Raw genomic sequence first — 13,853 nt, 5'->3', positions numbered from 1 at the left:
CAACATGCCCACGGTCGAAAGAGAGCTTTCGTATGGCATCTGATTGAAGTCCAAGGGGAGAAGCGGGACCTCTACATCACTTAAATTCAAACGCCTGTGCAAAGTAACACAGACGACAGCGATTGACTAGCTAGCGATCCGATTGCGTCAAGTGATCAATGCCCCTATGCCCCTCCACCGGAGTACTTGTCGAGTTGTTCAAGCTGGATGTAGTGTAACGTTTGATAACGTGAAGATAGCTCTTCAGTTGTCGAAGACGACGATAGGACCGCGAATGTATGCTCTTAAACAAGCGTATCAGCTGCGCTCGGGCTCAAACTACTACTACGATGCGTCAATCTAAAAGCTCTGATCGACTGCTCGACAGCTCCAGCGAGACGAGCTGCGTAATCTCTCCTCTCTTGCAGGGGGTTATCTTGCTTCGTCACTACGACTCAACGTTCGCATCGACTTGGTCAGCAACACGTTGAAAAAACTGAGCCGCCATCTGCGCGTACTTCACACACCACACTGTCAGGAATGCCAAGACTACACGCAATGCTAATTTCCTTTACCTCTTGGAAGAGCTCGAGCATGTCAGTACCGTGGTTGGGTTGCACGAATTTAAGCTGCTCGGTGATGAAACGCGTCGCTTGCTCGCACTGGAGTTGGGCAGCCTGAAGCTGTTGTAACCACGAGGTATCACGCTGAAACCAAGACACAAATTCAGTCACCGTTTACCGACGTACCGCTTGTTTGCGCTCTGCGATACGATTCACATTTCCTTTCTGGTGCTCCACTGCCAACTGCGCACCACAGATTCTCAGTGAGAGTGCATCTTGCAGCTAGCCGCCCACGCTATCCACCCACCGTCCGCTTGGCGTACTCGACGTCGAGTACCAACTTAGTTCGCTTCTCAATGAACGAGTCGATTCGCTCCAGTTCGGCGATGCGGAGGTCGATTTTTGGCAGAACGGACTTCTCCACGTGATCCTGTATATGAAGAGGACAGCAAGTTTTAGTACCCCCAAACAGCTTTGCAATACGATGACATATGAACAAACGTACACTAAATGCGAGCGAGTACTCATGGATCTTGAGTCCTTCCGCTGTCACGTTGGCCAATTCAGCGTCGTCTTGAAGACTAGTGGAGTTGCCAGCGAAGGAACAGATAGCTGTCGATAGGTCTGGCAGTAAGCCGAAGCGATTACTTGATTATCGACCGATCACAACCAAACAAGCCTTTTATCCAAACTTACTGACAACGCTCTCCGAGTGCTCAAAGAGACTGCTGCGAATCGTTACGAGTTGTTCGATTACGGTGCGATTGCTAGTCTGGTTCTGCTTGAATGTCTGGTCTCTCGATGGACCAGCTAGGCGACACGCTACGAGAACGCGCTGGACGAGTCGATTCTTGCGGCTCTGAATGCGCTGCACTAGGTTTCTCTTTGAAGTGAGAACGCCGTTATCGATGCGTCGCACGTCTCGGATACGCACGCGCTGGACATTACTGCTGGGTCTCTCGTCTTCGCTGAGAAGCGGGCATGAGTCACCACGATCCTCTCCAGATTGCAAACCTTCTTCCTTGATGATTCCTCGGTTTGAGCGTTGGCGGAGTGTTGACAGCGACATCTTGGTGGCTTTCTACCTTCAGTGAATGTGAAGCAGAGACAACGGTCGATGGATCGCCTTCGTTATGAGTGGAAATGACGGCTTTAACTGAAGCACCTGCTTCTTAGTCCGTTTGTCCCGTTTTCAGCCCCAGTGTAGGACTTTTCTCGACAACTTAGTAATGCAGAAGGTCATCAATAGGCATGCTGCCCACAACATAGCAATGCTGCGACAGTTGACTTTAACTGGTTCAACAGCGGCCGGCAATCGAAGCCGTTGCAGTAGCCATGCTAACGCTGATGCTACTCAGCGAAGCGTTTTTAATAATGTCTTCGTGTGGCTAAATTCATTGTCATCGTGAAGTACTGGAAGCCCCAAATGTCGGGAAGTCTAACAAAGAAAAGATCAAGCAAATTCAACCACGTCTTCTATGGTGTCGGCGAATAACTGGCCGATAGCGGCAGGTATGTCGGGCAGAGGAGCTTCAAAGTTCGCCGGGGCCGATCGCTGTTATCCGACCAAAAGTGCTGACATGGAGACTCGTGCATCACGTCCTTTCATGACTTCTCCTCAATCTCATAATATCCAAAGTAATAAATTCTGAACGAGGGACGGGGGGTCACTTTAAGTAACGGGCAGTAATTAATTATGTGTGGTTGATCTTGAGCATTACAGTGCAAAGAGTGTGCGAGTTGCTAGGTGTTCGGCAAGTTAGCTTTGCTGCGTGAAGCTCGTCAATACATTCTCTAGTGACTGGAGACCATGATGGGGGTCCCCATGGTGGTCGACATAAATCCAGCAGGAGACTTGAAGTGGAGCTCATAACTTTAGCTTCCATCCACACGCTGTCATTCCTCACTTGTCGACGTAGAGCGCAAACCTCCACCCCCTGAACTTCAGCAACGTACTTGGAGTACGATGGGTTTTCGACTGGGATTCATCTTCGACGGCGGCGAGGCTAAGGAGCTAATACCGCTCAAGCTTCTCTACGTGATCCACTACTTCGCCTTCTCAATGCAGACGTACCTGCCGGTGCGTTATCAGTCTATAACTCTAAGTTACCACAATTCGATGCTAACTGATGTGATACATTACGCAGATCTACTTCGATACGACGGCTAACTTCTCGAAGGCGCAGATCGGTGTGCTTCTCTCTATTCCGTGCATTTGCGCCATCGTCAGTCCACCGGTTTGGGGAGCCATCGCCGACGGTATTCACAACCAGAAGCTCGCGCACACGGTGTGCCTTGTGTCGGCGGCGTTCTTGTTCTTCTCCATCCAGTACGTTTCGTCGTTCCCGATCATGTGTGCGATGGTGTTCATCGCCAACTTCCAGACGCAGCCGTCCTTCTCGCTGCTTGATCACGCGTCGATGGCGTGGCTAGAGCGCGTTGGTGGAGACTACGGCAAGCAGCGCCTATACGGTGCGGCAGGGTACGGTGCTGGAGGTTACTTCGCCAGTGTGGTGGCTTCATCTCTCGGCATTAAGTGGTGTTTCAATATGGTGCTCATTCTATCGAGTATATCGCTGTTCCTGCTGCTGACGTACGTCCCGAACTTCCAGCACGAAGCGGAAAAGCACCAGAAGGGCGAGTTACTCAAGAGTTTGAAGGCCATTCTTCGCCAGCACGACGTGCTCGTTCTCTTCGTGATTGTGATTTTGGGTGGAATCATGGGGGGATTGATAGACAACATGTTGTTCCTGTATCTCTTCAACCTGTCCGGCAACAATCCGCACATCGTCGGCGTGGTCATCGCTGTCGAGACCATCTCGGAGCTGCCATTTTTCTTCCACGCCAACAAGATCATTGAGCGCTTCGGGACGCCCAAGTGTGTCTTCGTGAGCTTGGTCGCGTACGGTATTCGTATGGTCACGTATACGTTCATCCAGCACCCGTGGCTGGTTCTTCCGATCGAGGTGCTGCACGGCTTAACATATGGGTTGCTGCTGGCGGCATTTACGAACTATATCTATGAGGCTGCTCCCAAGGGTACAGAGGGAACGATGATCGGTGTGCTCTTCGCTGTCCAACGCGGCATTGGCGGTGGTCTGAGTACTCTCGGAGGTGGTTGGGTCTACGAAGTGTTGGGAGGTCGCGCTATGTGGGGCATTGCGGGCTTCGTTGTGTTCCCGCTCTCACTGCTGGTCACGGGCGGATTCGCGTACTTGGCACATAGCTACGCCACGCAGAGCCCGGCCGTCAGCAAGGGTAGCGTCACGTCGGACGAGAGCTCATTGCTTGCCACGTCGGATGACTACGGCGCCACTGTGGACGTCAGCGCGCAGTGTTAAGTGGTAAAAAATGTCTTGAAGTAGAGGTAGGAGACATACATGTAGATGTTCAGCCAGCGCCAAGTCACCCGTCGCAATATAACGCCGTGTTCGACGTCTTTCTAGAGCTCGTGGTCAGAAGCACATGAGCATGGCGATTGTGTCAAATTGACATTGCATTTCGTTCTCCTTGAGCCAGTGACAGGATACTTCCCCGTAAGAGTGACTATGTCACGTCTATGCGACCGACCGGCTTCAAGATGAGGGCATACAAACTCCTATATATGATATGACAGACGGACGCAACGCGAAAAGGACAAGCTGTAGCATGCATCTGTGCCTGAGTGAGGCTCTCACAGAGACTGCATAATGAGCGTTGCAGCTGCCTACCGGTCACACTACATGCGCGGAGAAAATCACTCGAGGGTGTGAACCCATTTGCGGTTGCTCCACAAAGGTCTGCGCCACTATTCGAAATCCCTATCGTCTCGCATTCACTCCCCTCCAATCTCAAGTCAGACGCCGACGCTTCCGCCTAGATGTCCGCAATCTTGCGCTTAATCGAGTTCACCATCGATGGCGGGGAGAGCAAGAAACTCGTGCCGCTTAAGCTCTTCTTCGCCATCCACTACTGTGCCTTCTCCACGCAGACCTACCTGCCTGTACGTAGATGTCCATCGCATCCTTGCCTCTATACTCATCCTCTATTGTAGATCTACTTCGATCACACGGAACACTTCGACAAGATGCAGATCGGTATCTTGTTGACGCTTCCGTGCGTCTGCGCTATCGTCGCTCCCCCCATTTGGGGCGGCGTGGCCGACATACTCAAGAACCAGAAGCTCGTTCACATCTTCTGCCTTGTCACAGCCGCGCTCTTCATGTTCTCGCTGCGCTTCGTGCCCACCTTCAACGTCATGTGCCTTATGCTCTTCGTGGCCAACTTTCAGACTCAACCCACGTGGTCCTTGCTGGACCAGACTGCCATGACAATGCTCGTGCACATTGGCGGCGTCTACGGCAAACAAAGACTCTACGGTGCAGTCGGATACGGTATCGGTGGCTACTTCGCCGGTCTCATGGCCGCCGCTGTCGGCATTGCCTGGTGCTTCAACATGGTTCTCGGTCTCTCCGTCATCTCGCTCTTCATTTTACTACGCTTCATCCCCGCCTACCAGCCAGATGAAGGCGGCACTAAGACCGACTACCTCCAGTCACTCGCTATTATCTGGGACCAACCGGACGTGCTTATCCTGTTTATTGTGGTGCTACTCGCTGGTGTAATGGGCGGACTCATCGATAGTATGTATTATCCTGTGTGCAGACGATTGCATCCCTACGCTGACAATTAAAGCGGGATTCCTCTAACTGATGATTTCCTGTTGTTTTCTGTGCATTTGCTACTGTATGCAGACTTCCTCTTCCTTTGGTGTACGTTAATGCGTGTATTCTGCATGAAAAGTGTTGATTTGAGACTGACGCTGTGCTGTATAGACTTCAATCTGTCGGGCAACGATACGAGACTGGTTGGTGTCATCATTGCCACTGAGACCATCTCGGAATTGCCGCTTTTCTTCTTCTCCAACAAGATCTTCGAGCGTTTTGGAACACCGAACTGCATTATCTTCAGCGTTGTGGCTTACGGTGTCCGTATGATCGTTTACACGTACGCGCACAACCCGTGGGTGTGGCTGCCATTCGAGGTTCTGCACGGTATGACGTTCGGTCTGCTCTGGGCTGCCTTCACCAACTACGTTTTCCAGTCGTCGCCCGAGGGTACGGAAGGAACGATGATCGGTCTCCTGACTGCTGTGCAGAAGGGCATGGGAGCTGCCTGCTCGACACTGATGGGTGGCTACATGTACGAGCACTTTGGTGGACGTGTCATGTGGGGCACTGGTGCCTTCGTGGTCTTCCCGGCTGCGATCTTGTTTTCGCTCATCTTCGCGTGGCTCGCTCGCGAATACCCGGAAAAGAGCGCTGCGACTCGCGAGAAATGGGGAAGCTCGTCCAGCTTGTGCTCAATCGACATCAACGACCGTATCACAAAGAAACACGGCTACACGGAGATCGATGGCGTGCCCGAAATCGCGTGATTTTATTCATTCTGCTATTTCCTCCCGCCCGCTTCCGATGTAGAGGATATTGGTATGATACTGCGGCTGTATCTTGTGTTTTTCACGATACACTTCCACAATCTCTGCCTATTCGCTTTACTAATGTGAATCGTGTTATGATTGTTATAGTTATTTGCATCGACTTACTGTGAACTTCCTCTTAGCTCAATCCGTTTGGCTAATCGGATTTTTAGTAGCCTTCATTTTTCTTCATATCTTCCAGAGCCTTGGCACGCTGCTGGGCGCGTCTTTCGACTTCCTCCCGCGCTGCTTTGCGTGCCTCGGCCAACGACATTTTCTTCGGGCTGGTCTTGTCTTGAGGTGACTTCTCTTTCACCTTCAGTTTTTTAGTTGGTGAAGCTGATTGTTCTTTTGCGATTTCACGAGCTCTCTTGGGCTGAGGTAGCTTGGCTGAATCAGCTTCGTCTTCTCTCTTACGAACCACCGCATTGCTCTTCAGCAAGGATTTCTCTTCTGTCCTTATCACCGCTATAGTTTTATCCGTCGTATCTTCAACCACAGCACGGATTGCTGCTTTTTGAGCTGCTAGTTCGGCTTGCTGACGAGCTGCACGCTCTTGTTGAAGCAGCTTCTCCTTAATATCAAGTTCTTCTTCTAGCTGTAGGATCACCTTCTGCGCTTCTTTTGCTGCTTTTAATGCCTGCTCTGCAGCGAGTTGCGCTTGCTGACGAACAGCTCGCTCTCGACGAATTATCTCCTCCACCTGGGTTAGCGTCCATGTTGATTCCTGTCGCTCCTGATCCTCCTGGACCCTCGATGCAGACTTGATAAGTCCACCTCGCCTGTATGCATCTCTGGCCATCGCAGCGTTCAGCCTCAGAGACTTGGATAAGTATGAACAATGAACTTTCACGAGATAAGGTGGGAGACAGGAATAATTTCTATCATTGGACTTCATACAAGCTCAATATTTCATGGGCGTCGAAGCAGTTTGTATAAGAAGACGGCTATTTCATCAATAATAGAGCTTTGGTGCGTTCCTGGATCCGCTTCTCCATATCTTCCTGAGCGGCCTTGCGTGCGTCTGCTAGAGACATCCTTTTGTCCCCCACAAGAGGAGTTGGTCTTGCCCTATTGGGTTCGTAAAGCTCTGAATGCACAGGTAATGGTAGAGCTCTGGTAGATTTCTCAGGCACTACTGTAGATACTTTAAATGTTAATGGCAGGTCGATATAAACGAAGGAGACACGAGAGACTTACCGGGTGAGTTGGATACGTCTTCCATCTCACAGTCCTCTGATCGGCTTGCAGAATTAAGTCTACTATTCGTATACTGAGGTGCTGGATTAGGCTGACGAGCTGCCACTGCGGCATTTTTTGCAGCAAGCTCCGCCTGTTCACGAGCTGCTCGTTCTTGTTGTAACATTCTCTCCATACTGATCGATTCTTGGTCCGGAAATACAGAGACTGATCGCGCATTGACCGCTGCTAGAGCCGCGACTTCTGCTGCATTCGTTGCTTGTTGAGCTACGAACTCGGCACGTACACGGGCATTGCGTTCTTGCTCCAGCAACTGCTCCATGACACCAAGTTGCTTTTTCAGCTGCTCGATCGTTCGCTTCGCTTCCTCAACTTCCTGCTTCAACTCGCTCTCTTCATCTGTCTGCATCGCGTCTATCTTAGCAATAAACGGATACCAGCGACCTTCGGATACGGCAAAACGGTTAGCAACCAGTTCAAAAGTTCAGTTAAAACTGCTCGTGTTCAAAAGATACGTTGGGCATCTCTTATTTCTTCTTCTTCGATGACAGCAACTTGGCACGTTCCTGGATACGCTTCTCGACCTCCTCCTGAGCAGCCTTGCGCGCCTCGGCCAACGACATCTTCTGCTTGCCGCCTCTGGTTGCTCTCGTCTTGCTGGGTCCACGGGGCTTCTTGGCCACCGGCGAAGACTTCGCTGCTATACACAAAATCATATCGCACATTCAGCAAAATATTAGAGTTCTGAGTCTCCAAGACGCACAACACTCACCAGCGGTACGACTAGACCGCGGTCGTGAGTGAGATACGTCCTCCATCTCAACGTCTTCCGACCCACTTCTAGCTAGAGGTCTCTTACGTCCGATTTCCTCCGTCTCTGCTGGCACTGGCGGTGGCTGGTGTCGACTGGCTTCGATGGCTGCTCGAGCCGCTACTTCAGCTGCATTGGCAGCTTGTTGGGCCGCGAGCTCTGCCTGTTCACGGGACGCCTGCTCCTGCTGAACTTGCAGCTCCATACTGATCCGTTCCCGTTCCTTCTGCGCGATCGTGTACTTCATCTCTTCGAGCTGCCGCTTCAGTTCTTCAGCTTCGTCCTTCTTCTTCGCTTCAGACGTGGTAACCTGGACCTCAAGCTGACGTTTCTGAGTCTCCACTGCCGCAGCCTTCCGCTTCATATCCTCCAGCTCTTGTTTCAACCGTATAGCCTCCTGTTCCTTCGCCATGGCCTCACGACGTGACTTCTCCATCGACTTGAGAGCCTCCTCTTGTTTCTGTCTTTCCATGCGCGCAGTATGCAACTGCATTTCTTCCACCCGCTGCTGTAGTTCACGGGCTTTGCGTTCCTCTTCCTGCAGCTTGTCGCGAAGACGTTTGGACTCGCTATCCTTTTCGCCAAGCCACTTGGAGTGATCACTCTTAAGGCGGTTGATCTCGGCTTCCCTCTGCTCTGCAGCTAGACGCTCCCGCTCACGTGCACGTCGCTCTTTCTCCGCCAGATCTAACGCTTCCTTCTTCTCGATTGCAAGTCTGGATAAAAAGAAACGAAGTTAGAGCAAGAAAACACAGCGAATCTACCACAAGCAACTGACTGATTCAGCATCTTCTGGTTGTCCACGGCGGGTTTGCAATCGCTGGTGAGAATCTCGCGCAGACCCTTGGCGGTAAACTTGGTAGCTTCGCGATCCACTATACTCGACAAGAACTTGGCAGCCAGCTCTTGCAACGCGTGGCGGAACACTGCCTCGATTTCATCGTCGGTGGTAGGAAACCCAACCTCCTTGAGCTTCTGCTCAAATGCCTGTGTCACCTCGACTCGAAGCTTTTCGTACTGCTCAGTTTCTTTACGCACACCAGCATCCTTCTCCAATTGGTGGTTGCGACGCAGATATTTATCGGCGAGCTGTAGGATTCACAGAAACAACGTCAAGCACGTCATCAATTATCAACAGACGCCCACTTACATCATCTCCGAGCTTCTCGAGCTCCTTACTCTTCGCCTCAAGGTCGCTCTTGAGGATCGTCCACCCTTGCAGCTTGTCGGACATCGTCTTCATAACGTGAAGAGCAGCGGTATCGATAGCAGCCTTAATGTCCTCTTCCAGCATCGGAAGCTTTCCTTCCAGCCGGTAAGTTACCTGCTTGCCCAAGACTTCTCGAGCTTCATAGCTGACTTCGTTCAGAATCTGACGCATCTCAATCATGTAGCGGCGATTCATCTCGTCCGCTAGCTGAGTCTTGTGGTGCTCCAGATCAGCATGGAAATTCGATACCCCGAACTCGTTCACATGATCTGCTTTCTGGATCACTTCTGTCATTATCCTTGAGAAGAGTACCTCCATCTCACTCAGCAGCTTCGTCACCGTCACAGGACGCTTCCCAGCGAATCGTTTATCTAAATTGTCGTGCATTTCCGAGCTCATTCGCGCTTTGGCTGCACGCACCACATCATTCAGCGCAGCGGTGGATTGCTGGATCGCCTTGTCATTCGCCACTTCCAGCTTGTCAAAGAGGAGACTAGCATTCTGTCGTACGCGACCACATTCAATCTCCACTCCACGAGCTCCTTGCAGACCCATAGGAAGCTTCTCGATGCGTTTTAACTCGCGATCTAATAACTCCGCGCACATCTGACGTAGTAACGTGCTCTTCATGGGCAACTTCGTCCTCTCGATCACTTGACACTCCTTTTTCAACTTTTGGAACGCCACATCCACTTCCTTGGACAAGTGGGCTGCGATCTTTTCACTGTTTGCATGAAGTGCAATGGTGATCTCCTTTTCTGCAAAGGCACGCAGAGAGGTCTGGATCTCCTTGCGCACAGCCGGTGGGAAGCTCTTCATCTTCTCGTACGCGTCAGCGATAATCATCTCGACATCCTTGTGCAGCATCTTGTTAAACTCGTCGCTCGAGATCATCTCTTCCAGTCCAGCAGCCTCGCAATACGCTGAAATCTCCTTCTCGCAGTTCTCCTTCGCTGCTTGGGCCTCTGCTCGCACCATCGACGAGTAAATGGACTCTGGCATGATCACCTGGTCGCTATTCAGCGTATCCACCAACGCAGGCATAATCTGCGAAAGGTACTTGGCTGTCAGTGGTCGTTGATAGAACTTCATAGGCTGCTGCAGCTGACTCGACAGACACTTGCGCAGCTCCCGCAGTTTGTCCTGGAACGGCTTCTGTAGCTGATCAAAGCGGATTTTGTCTCTCAGATTCGCCGTGTTGGCCACCGGCGCCGGGAACAGCCAGATGTTGATCGATTCAAAGGCTTCAATCAGGTTCACACGCGCCAAATTGCGCACATTCACCTCCTCACTGCGTCCCTTTTCCTTCTGGAATAAATCTCTATACACTTCTTCAGGCGTTGAGTCTACAAAACTCCAGTCACGGAACACCCTACACACAAAATGATCAGCTAAAACCCTCCCAGAGTTGTCACAGTTCTACGTACAAGTGCAAGTGTCCGAACACTTTCGTGTTGGCTCCGTCGGGCAGTTCAATGCCCTGTGCGGCACGAGCCAGCACGGCCAACAAGTTGAGCATTCTATCGGCTTGAAGACTGTCTTTCCAGTTGAAGATGACGACCTTGGACGCGAGCAGTACGGGCGACACGAGTCTCGAGTCGTACGTGATGTCTCGGTCTCCTTGTCCCTCGGCGTCTACGAAGCCGATGTGGATGTCCTTACTGGGTTTGGAGTTAATGGTTGGACATCCGTTGAAGCTGCTGAACTTGCTGAGCGGCACGAAATGACCCGACAGGTCCACGCCTTGGGTGCAAGGCTCACGAAGGTTCGAGATCTTGAATAAATCCTGCTGGTCGGCCAGGAGGTTCATGAGGAAGGATTTGCCTTGTCTAGCAGCTCCAAAGATGGAGATAAGGTTGATGGGCGTGTCTCCCAATGGCTGCAACACTTGAGTCGAGGCTTCAGAGCTGATGAACATTTGGTCACTCTTGCCGGCGGCATGTGCGCCCATTCCCAGCCACTTGACGGCCTACGGAGCGACAAACAATGAGAGAGAGGAGAGAAGAAGGCCGTGAGGATACGTACCTTGGGTCTCGACGCGCTGTCGCCGCTGAAGAACATGCTCTTGAGCGAGTCCATGGACGTCGATTGGCAACACTGAGTTCTTTTTGGATCGGGATTACAGAAACTGATATGGGTACATCCGATCGGGTTTTTTTTCGAATGCTAATCTTGTAAAAATACTCTTAAAGTGTTTTGTTGGGACTGACAGTTTAGGAACACGCTCCTAGCGACTGGAGAGCAAATATGTTCCGCACCAAGAAGAAGAAAGTTGGCGGCCGCAAGCGGCGCGAAGTGGAGGCGGAGAACGAGAATGAGGGTGCTGATGTGTCTGCAGATGCTAGCGCTTCGTTCACCACCGAAATTCCGCCTTCTATAGTCGCCGTAGAAGCTGCAAGCGGCCTCCAAGTGCTGGAGGAGTTACGTCGCAGTCGCTCTCGCCCCAACAAGAGCGCTATGACCTTCAGTTCGAAGACGACAAGCGCTAGATCGAGCGCAAGCAACACCCAAGCTGCTGTAGCTGGTTCTGTCCACTCAGAGGCTAGCGGATTGCTGAGTTTTGACGACGGCGAGCGCCAAACGAAGCAGAAAAAGAGAAAGATGCGGCCCAATCTCGTGGTGTCCAGCACTGTGGACGTGGAAATGGAGGAAACAACTGGCCAATACTCAGCCGAGATGCTAGCATCACTACGAAGTGAGCAGAGTGTTCTACTGCCTAACAAAAGGGAAGAGACGCCTGTGGACATAGAGATGCTGGATGTGGAATCTGGAAACGATGAGGAGGTAAAGGAAATCATCGTGGAAGAAGAAGAGGAGTTTATTTCTCTTGATGGAGACAACAAGACTAGACGCAGTAAGAGCCGCATGACATTTGGAGAGCATTCCGATGGTTTAGATATCTCAAAGACGACGGAAGTTGTGGAGGAAGTGGCGACCGAAGAAGATGACGAACAGAACAGACGGTGGGAAGAGGAACTGATGCGTCGTGGTGGACATCGTGTGCCACCTACGTCAGAGTCGAAGGGAAGGCGTTCACGTGATGGTCTGCCTACGTACCCGACGAGGAGGAAAGTGGCGTGTGTATCGCTTGGTAGTGTGCTTGGGAAACTGGAGAAGAACTTGGAGTCCACTACGTTTGAAGACGAGCGTGCCTCGCGTGAATTAGCGCGACTCGAAGCTGAGACTGCGTTGGTCGAGACAACATTGAAGCAACAAGAAGAAGAGCTTCTTATCAGCAGCGAAGAATTTGAGTATTTCCAGGATATCGAGGATTTTGTCAAGGGATTGAGCTTTTGTTTACGTGAGAAAGTACCAGTGATTCAAGTAAAGGAGACGAAAATAATTGACGAGCGCGTGCAGCGAGTGAAGGCCACACAACAAAAAGAAAAACAGGTCTTTGCAGAAGATGTTAAAAGGTTTCTTGACTCTGGAGTACTGCAGCAAAGTGACATCTTTGGCTTGAGTCATCTGGATCTACTCTCTAGAGCAGACATGGCATCTTCTAACGACACACATGTAGCACGTATGCTCAAATACCAGCAGCATTTTACTGAGTCCTATGTGGCTGATACACAGCAAGTAGACGAAGATCTGTTCGCGGATGCGATCGATGAAATCAACTCGCTTGAGCGTGTTTACGGACGTTTTCAAGAGTGGAAGGCGAAATTTCCAGAGGTATACAAGAACACGTACTGTGAGTTAGCACAAGAGAAGCTCTTCGCTCCTTACGTCCAGGCAGAACTGCTTTACTGGGATCCGCTGGCTGTGGCAGATTCTGATACGATGCTCAAGTTGCTTGAAGATTTCGCTTGGTTTCGTGTTCTTCACCAACATGTGCGCAATAGTGGGGCTGTCAATGGCCCATTGCTCTATCAAATCCGCGACGTGCTGCTTGAGAAGGTTCGTATAGCTGTATCAAGCTACTTTGACCCGTATTCGAGTCTTCAAACACGCAGTTTATCTCTGGTGCTTGAGCAAATCAATCGACACGGTTACTATACTCACGTCGAGGAAAAACTTCAGATTTTGGTGGACACTACACTCGATGCTTTCTCAAGCGAAGCCAAGCGCACAGTACTTGTCGCTATCAACCAGCACACAGCCGAGTCTAGCAAGGATGCCAATGTTTTCGCTCGTTATCTGCTGGAAAGATTCATTGCCCTGCAAGACAATCTCCTCACTCTGTTCGTCGCTCTTCCCAAAGGACCAATCGCTGCTGCTGGTTTCCGCTGCTTGCTACAGGTGCTGCATCAACTCCTCGCGTACGTTCGATACTGTCAAGAAACTCATAAGATGCAGCTAGTTGCTACAGCTACTCAAGTCGTGAGGCAGCTCTCAGGTTCCTCGTACCTGCTCCAGATTTTATCCGAGCCCAGTCAGGAGCGCGAGCTGAAGCATATGATGGAGCTATTCACGCCATTTCTACAATAGAAACTAACATGATATTGGCTTCAAAATCTCTCCTGCTACTCTAATCGACATCTAGCGGCGACGGCGCTCCTCGTACTCTGCCTGGATCTCCTCGTTGGTCTTGCCAGCAGTCTCCGGCACCAGCTTGAGTGACAGCACGTAGAAGATGGCGAGCAGCACCGTGAAGGGCATGTAGCTCCAGTCGTCGAACTCGTCGGCCAG

At 51.1% G+C, this 13,853-nt stretch overlaps 7 protein-coding genes across 9 annotated transcripts; 3 read left to right on the top strand and 4 right to left on the bottom strand.

The window, feature by feature from the left end:
• Window positions 1-181: 181 nt before the first annotated feature.
• PPTG_13314 lies at window positions 182-1,611 on the bottom strand (the record flags this gene model as incomplete). Of its 2 annotated transcripts, XM_008908908.1 has the most annotated exons (5): window positions 182-496; window positions 555-785; window positions 850-972; window positions 1,048-1,166; window positions 1,239-1,611. In XM_008908908.1, 4 exons carry the CDS (start codon window positions 1,609-1,611, stop codon window positions 717-719), a joined length of 684 nt encoding a protein of 227 aa, XP_008907156.1. In that variant the 3' UTR covers window positions 182-496; window positions 555-716. The 2 variants fall into 2 exon arrangements, with proteins under 2 accessions (XP_008907156.1, XP_008907157.1); XM_008908909.1 differs by having other exon boundaries at window positions 555-972.
• Window positions 1,612-2,508: 897 nt separating this feature from the next.
• On the top strand, window positions 2,509-4,030 carry PPTG_13313 (hypothetical protein; the record flags this gene model as incomplete). Its single annotated transcript, XM_008908907.1, has 2 exons — window positions 2,509-2,622; window positions 2,690-4,030. The coding sequence occupies 2 exons, from the start codon at window positions 2,509-2,511 to the stop codon at window positions 3,881-3,883; spliced, it is 1,308 nt and encodes a 435-aa protein (XP_008907155.1). The 3' UTR covers window positions 3,884-4,030.
• Window positions 4,031-4,246: 216 nt separating this feature from the next.
• PPTG_13312 lies at window positions 4,247-6,285 on the top strand. Of its 2 annotated transcripts, XM_008908906.1 has the most exons (5): window positions 4,247-4,524; window positions 4,576-5,164; window positions 5,276-5,293; window positions 5,357-6,010; window positions 6,109-6,285. In XM_008908906.1, the coding sequence occupies exons 1-4, from the start codon at window positions 4,402-4,404 to the stop codon at window positions 5,956-5,958; spliced, it is 1,332 nt and encodes a 443-aa protein (XP_008907154.1). In that variant the 5' UTR covers window positions 4,247-4,401; the 3' UTR covers window positions 5,959-6,010; window positions 6,109-6,285. The 2 variants fall into 2 exon arrangements, with proteins under 2 accessions (XP_008907154.1, XP_008907153.1); XM_008908905.1 differs by having other exon boundaries at window positions 5,357-6,285.
• On the bottom strand, window positions 6,170-6,802 carry PPTG_13311 (hypothetical protein; the record flags this gene model as incomplete). Its single annotated transcript, XM_008908904.1, has 1 exon — window positions 6,170-6,802. The coding sequence occupies one exon, from the start codon at window positions 6,800-6,802 to the stop codon at window positions 6,170-6,172; it is 633 nt and encodes a 210-aa protein (XP_008907152.1).
• Window positions 6,803-6,947: 145 nt separating this feature from the next.
• On the bottom strand, window positions 6,948-7,609 carry PPTG_13310 (hypothetical protein; the record flags this gene model as incomplete). Its single annotated transcript, XM_008908903.1, has 2 exons — window positions 6,948-7,138; window positions 7,201-7,609. The coding sequence occupies 2 exons, from the start codon at window positions 7,607-7,609 to the stop codon at window positions 6,948-6,950; spliced, it is 600 nt and encodes a 199-aa protein (XP_008907151.1).
• Window positions 7,610-7,727: 118 nt separating this feature from the next.
• Window positions 7,728-11,300, bottom strand: PPTG_13309 (hypothetical protein; the record flags this gene model as incomplete). Its single annotated transcript, XM_008908902.1, has 6 exons — window positions 7,728-7,897; window positions 7,973-8,727; window positions 8,790-9,100; window positions 9,162-10,593; window positions 10,649-11,190; window positions 11,247-11,300. The coding sequence occupies 6 exons, from the start codon at window positions 11,298-11,300 to the stop codon at window positions 7,728-7,730; spliced, it is 3,264 nt and encodes a 1,087-aa protein (XP_008907150.1).
• Window positions 11,301-11,443: 143 nt separating this feature from the next.
• PPTG_13308 (hypothetical protein) lies at window positions 11,444-13,853 on the top strand. Its single transcript, XM_008908901.1, has one exon. The coding sequence runs from the start codon at window positions 11,469-11,471 to the stop codon at window positions 13,650-13,652; it is 2,184 nt and encodes a 727-aa protein (XP_008907149.1). The 5' UTR covers window positions 11,444-11,468; the 3' UTR covers window positions 13,653-13,853.

Source organism: Phytophthora parasitica (assembly GCF_000247585.1).
Source record: "Phytophthora parasitica INRA-310 unplaced genomic scaffold supercont2.32, whole genome shotgun sequence".
Taxonomy (NCBI): Eukaryota; Oomycota; class Peronosporomycetes; order Peronosporales; family Peronosporaceae; genus Phytophthora; species Phytophthora nicotianae.
The sequence above is the reverse complement of the archived record's forward strand: the minus strand, read 5'-3'. Positions and strand labels throughout refer to the sequence as shown.

Excerpts from the sequence above, each read along its gene's own strand:
- PPTG_13308 (XM_008908901.1), top strand. The coding sequence starts at position 11,469 with ATGTTCCGCACCAAGAAGAAGAAAGTTGGCGGCCGCAAGCGGCGCGAA.
- PPTG_13312 (XM_008908906.1), top strand. The coding sequence starts at position 4,402 with ATGTCCGCAATCTTGCGCTTAATCGAGTTCACCATCGATGGCGGGGAG. Across the intron at positions 4,525-4,575 it reads CCACGCAGACCTACCTGCCT|ATCTACTTCGATCACACGGA; the intron begins GTACGTAGATGT and ends CCTCTATTGTAG.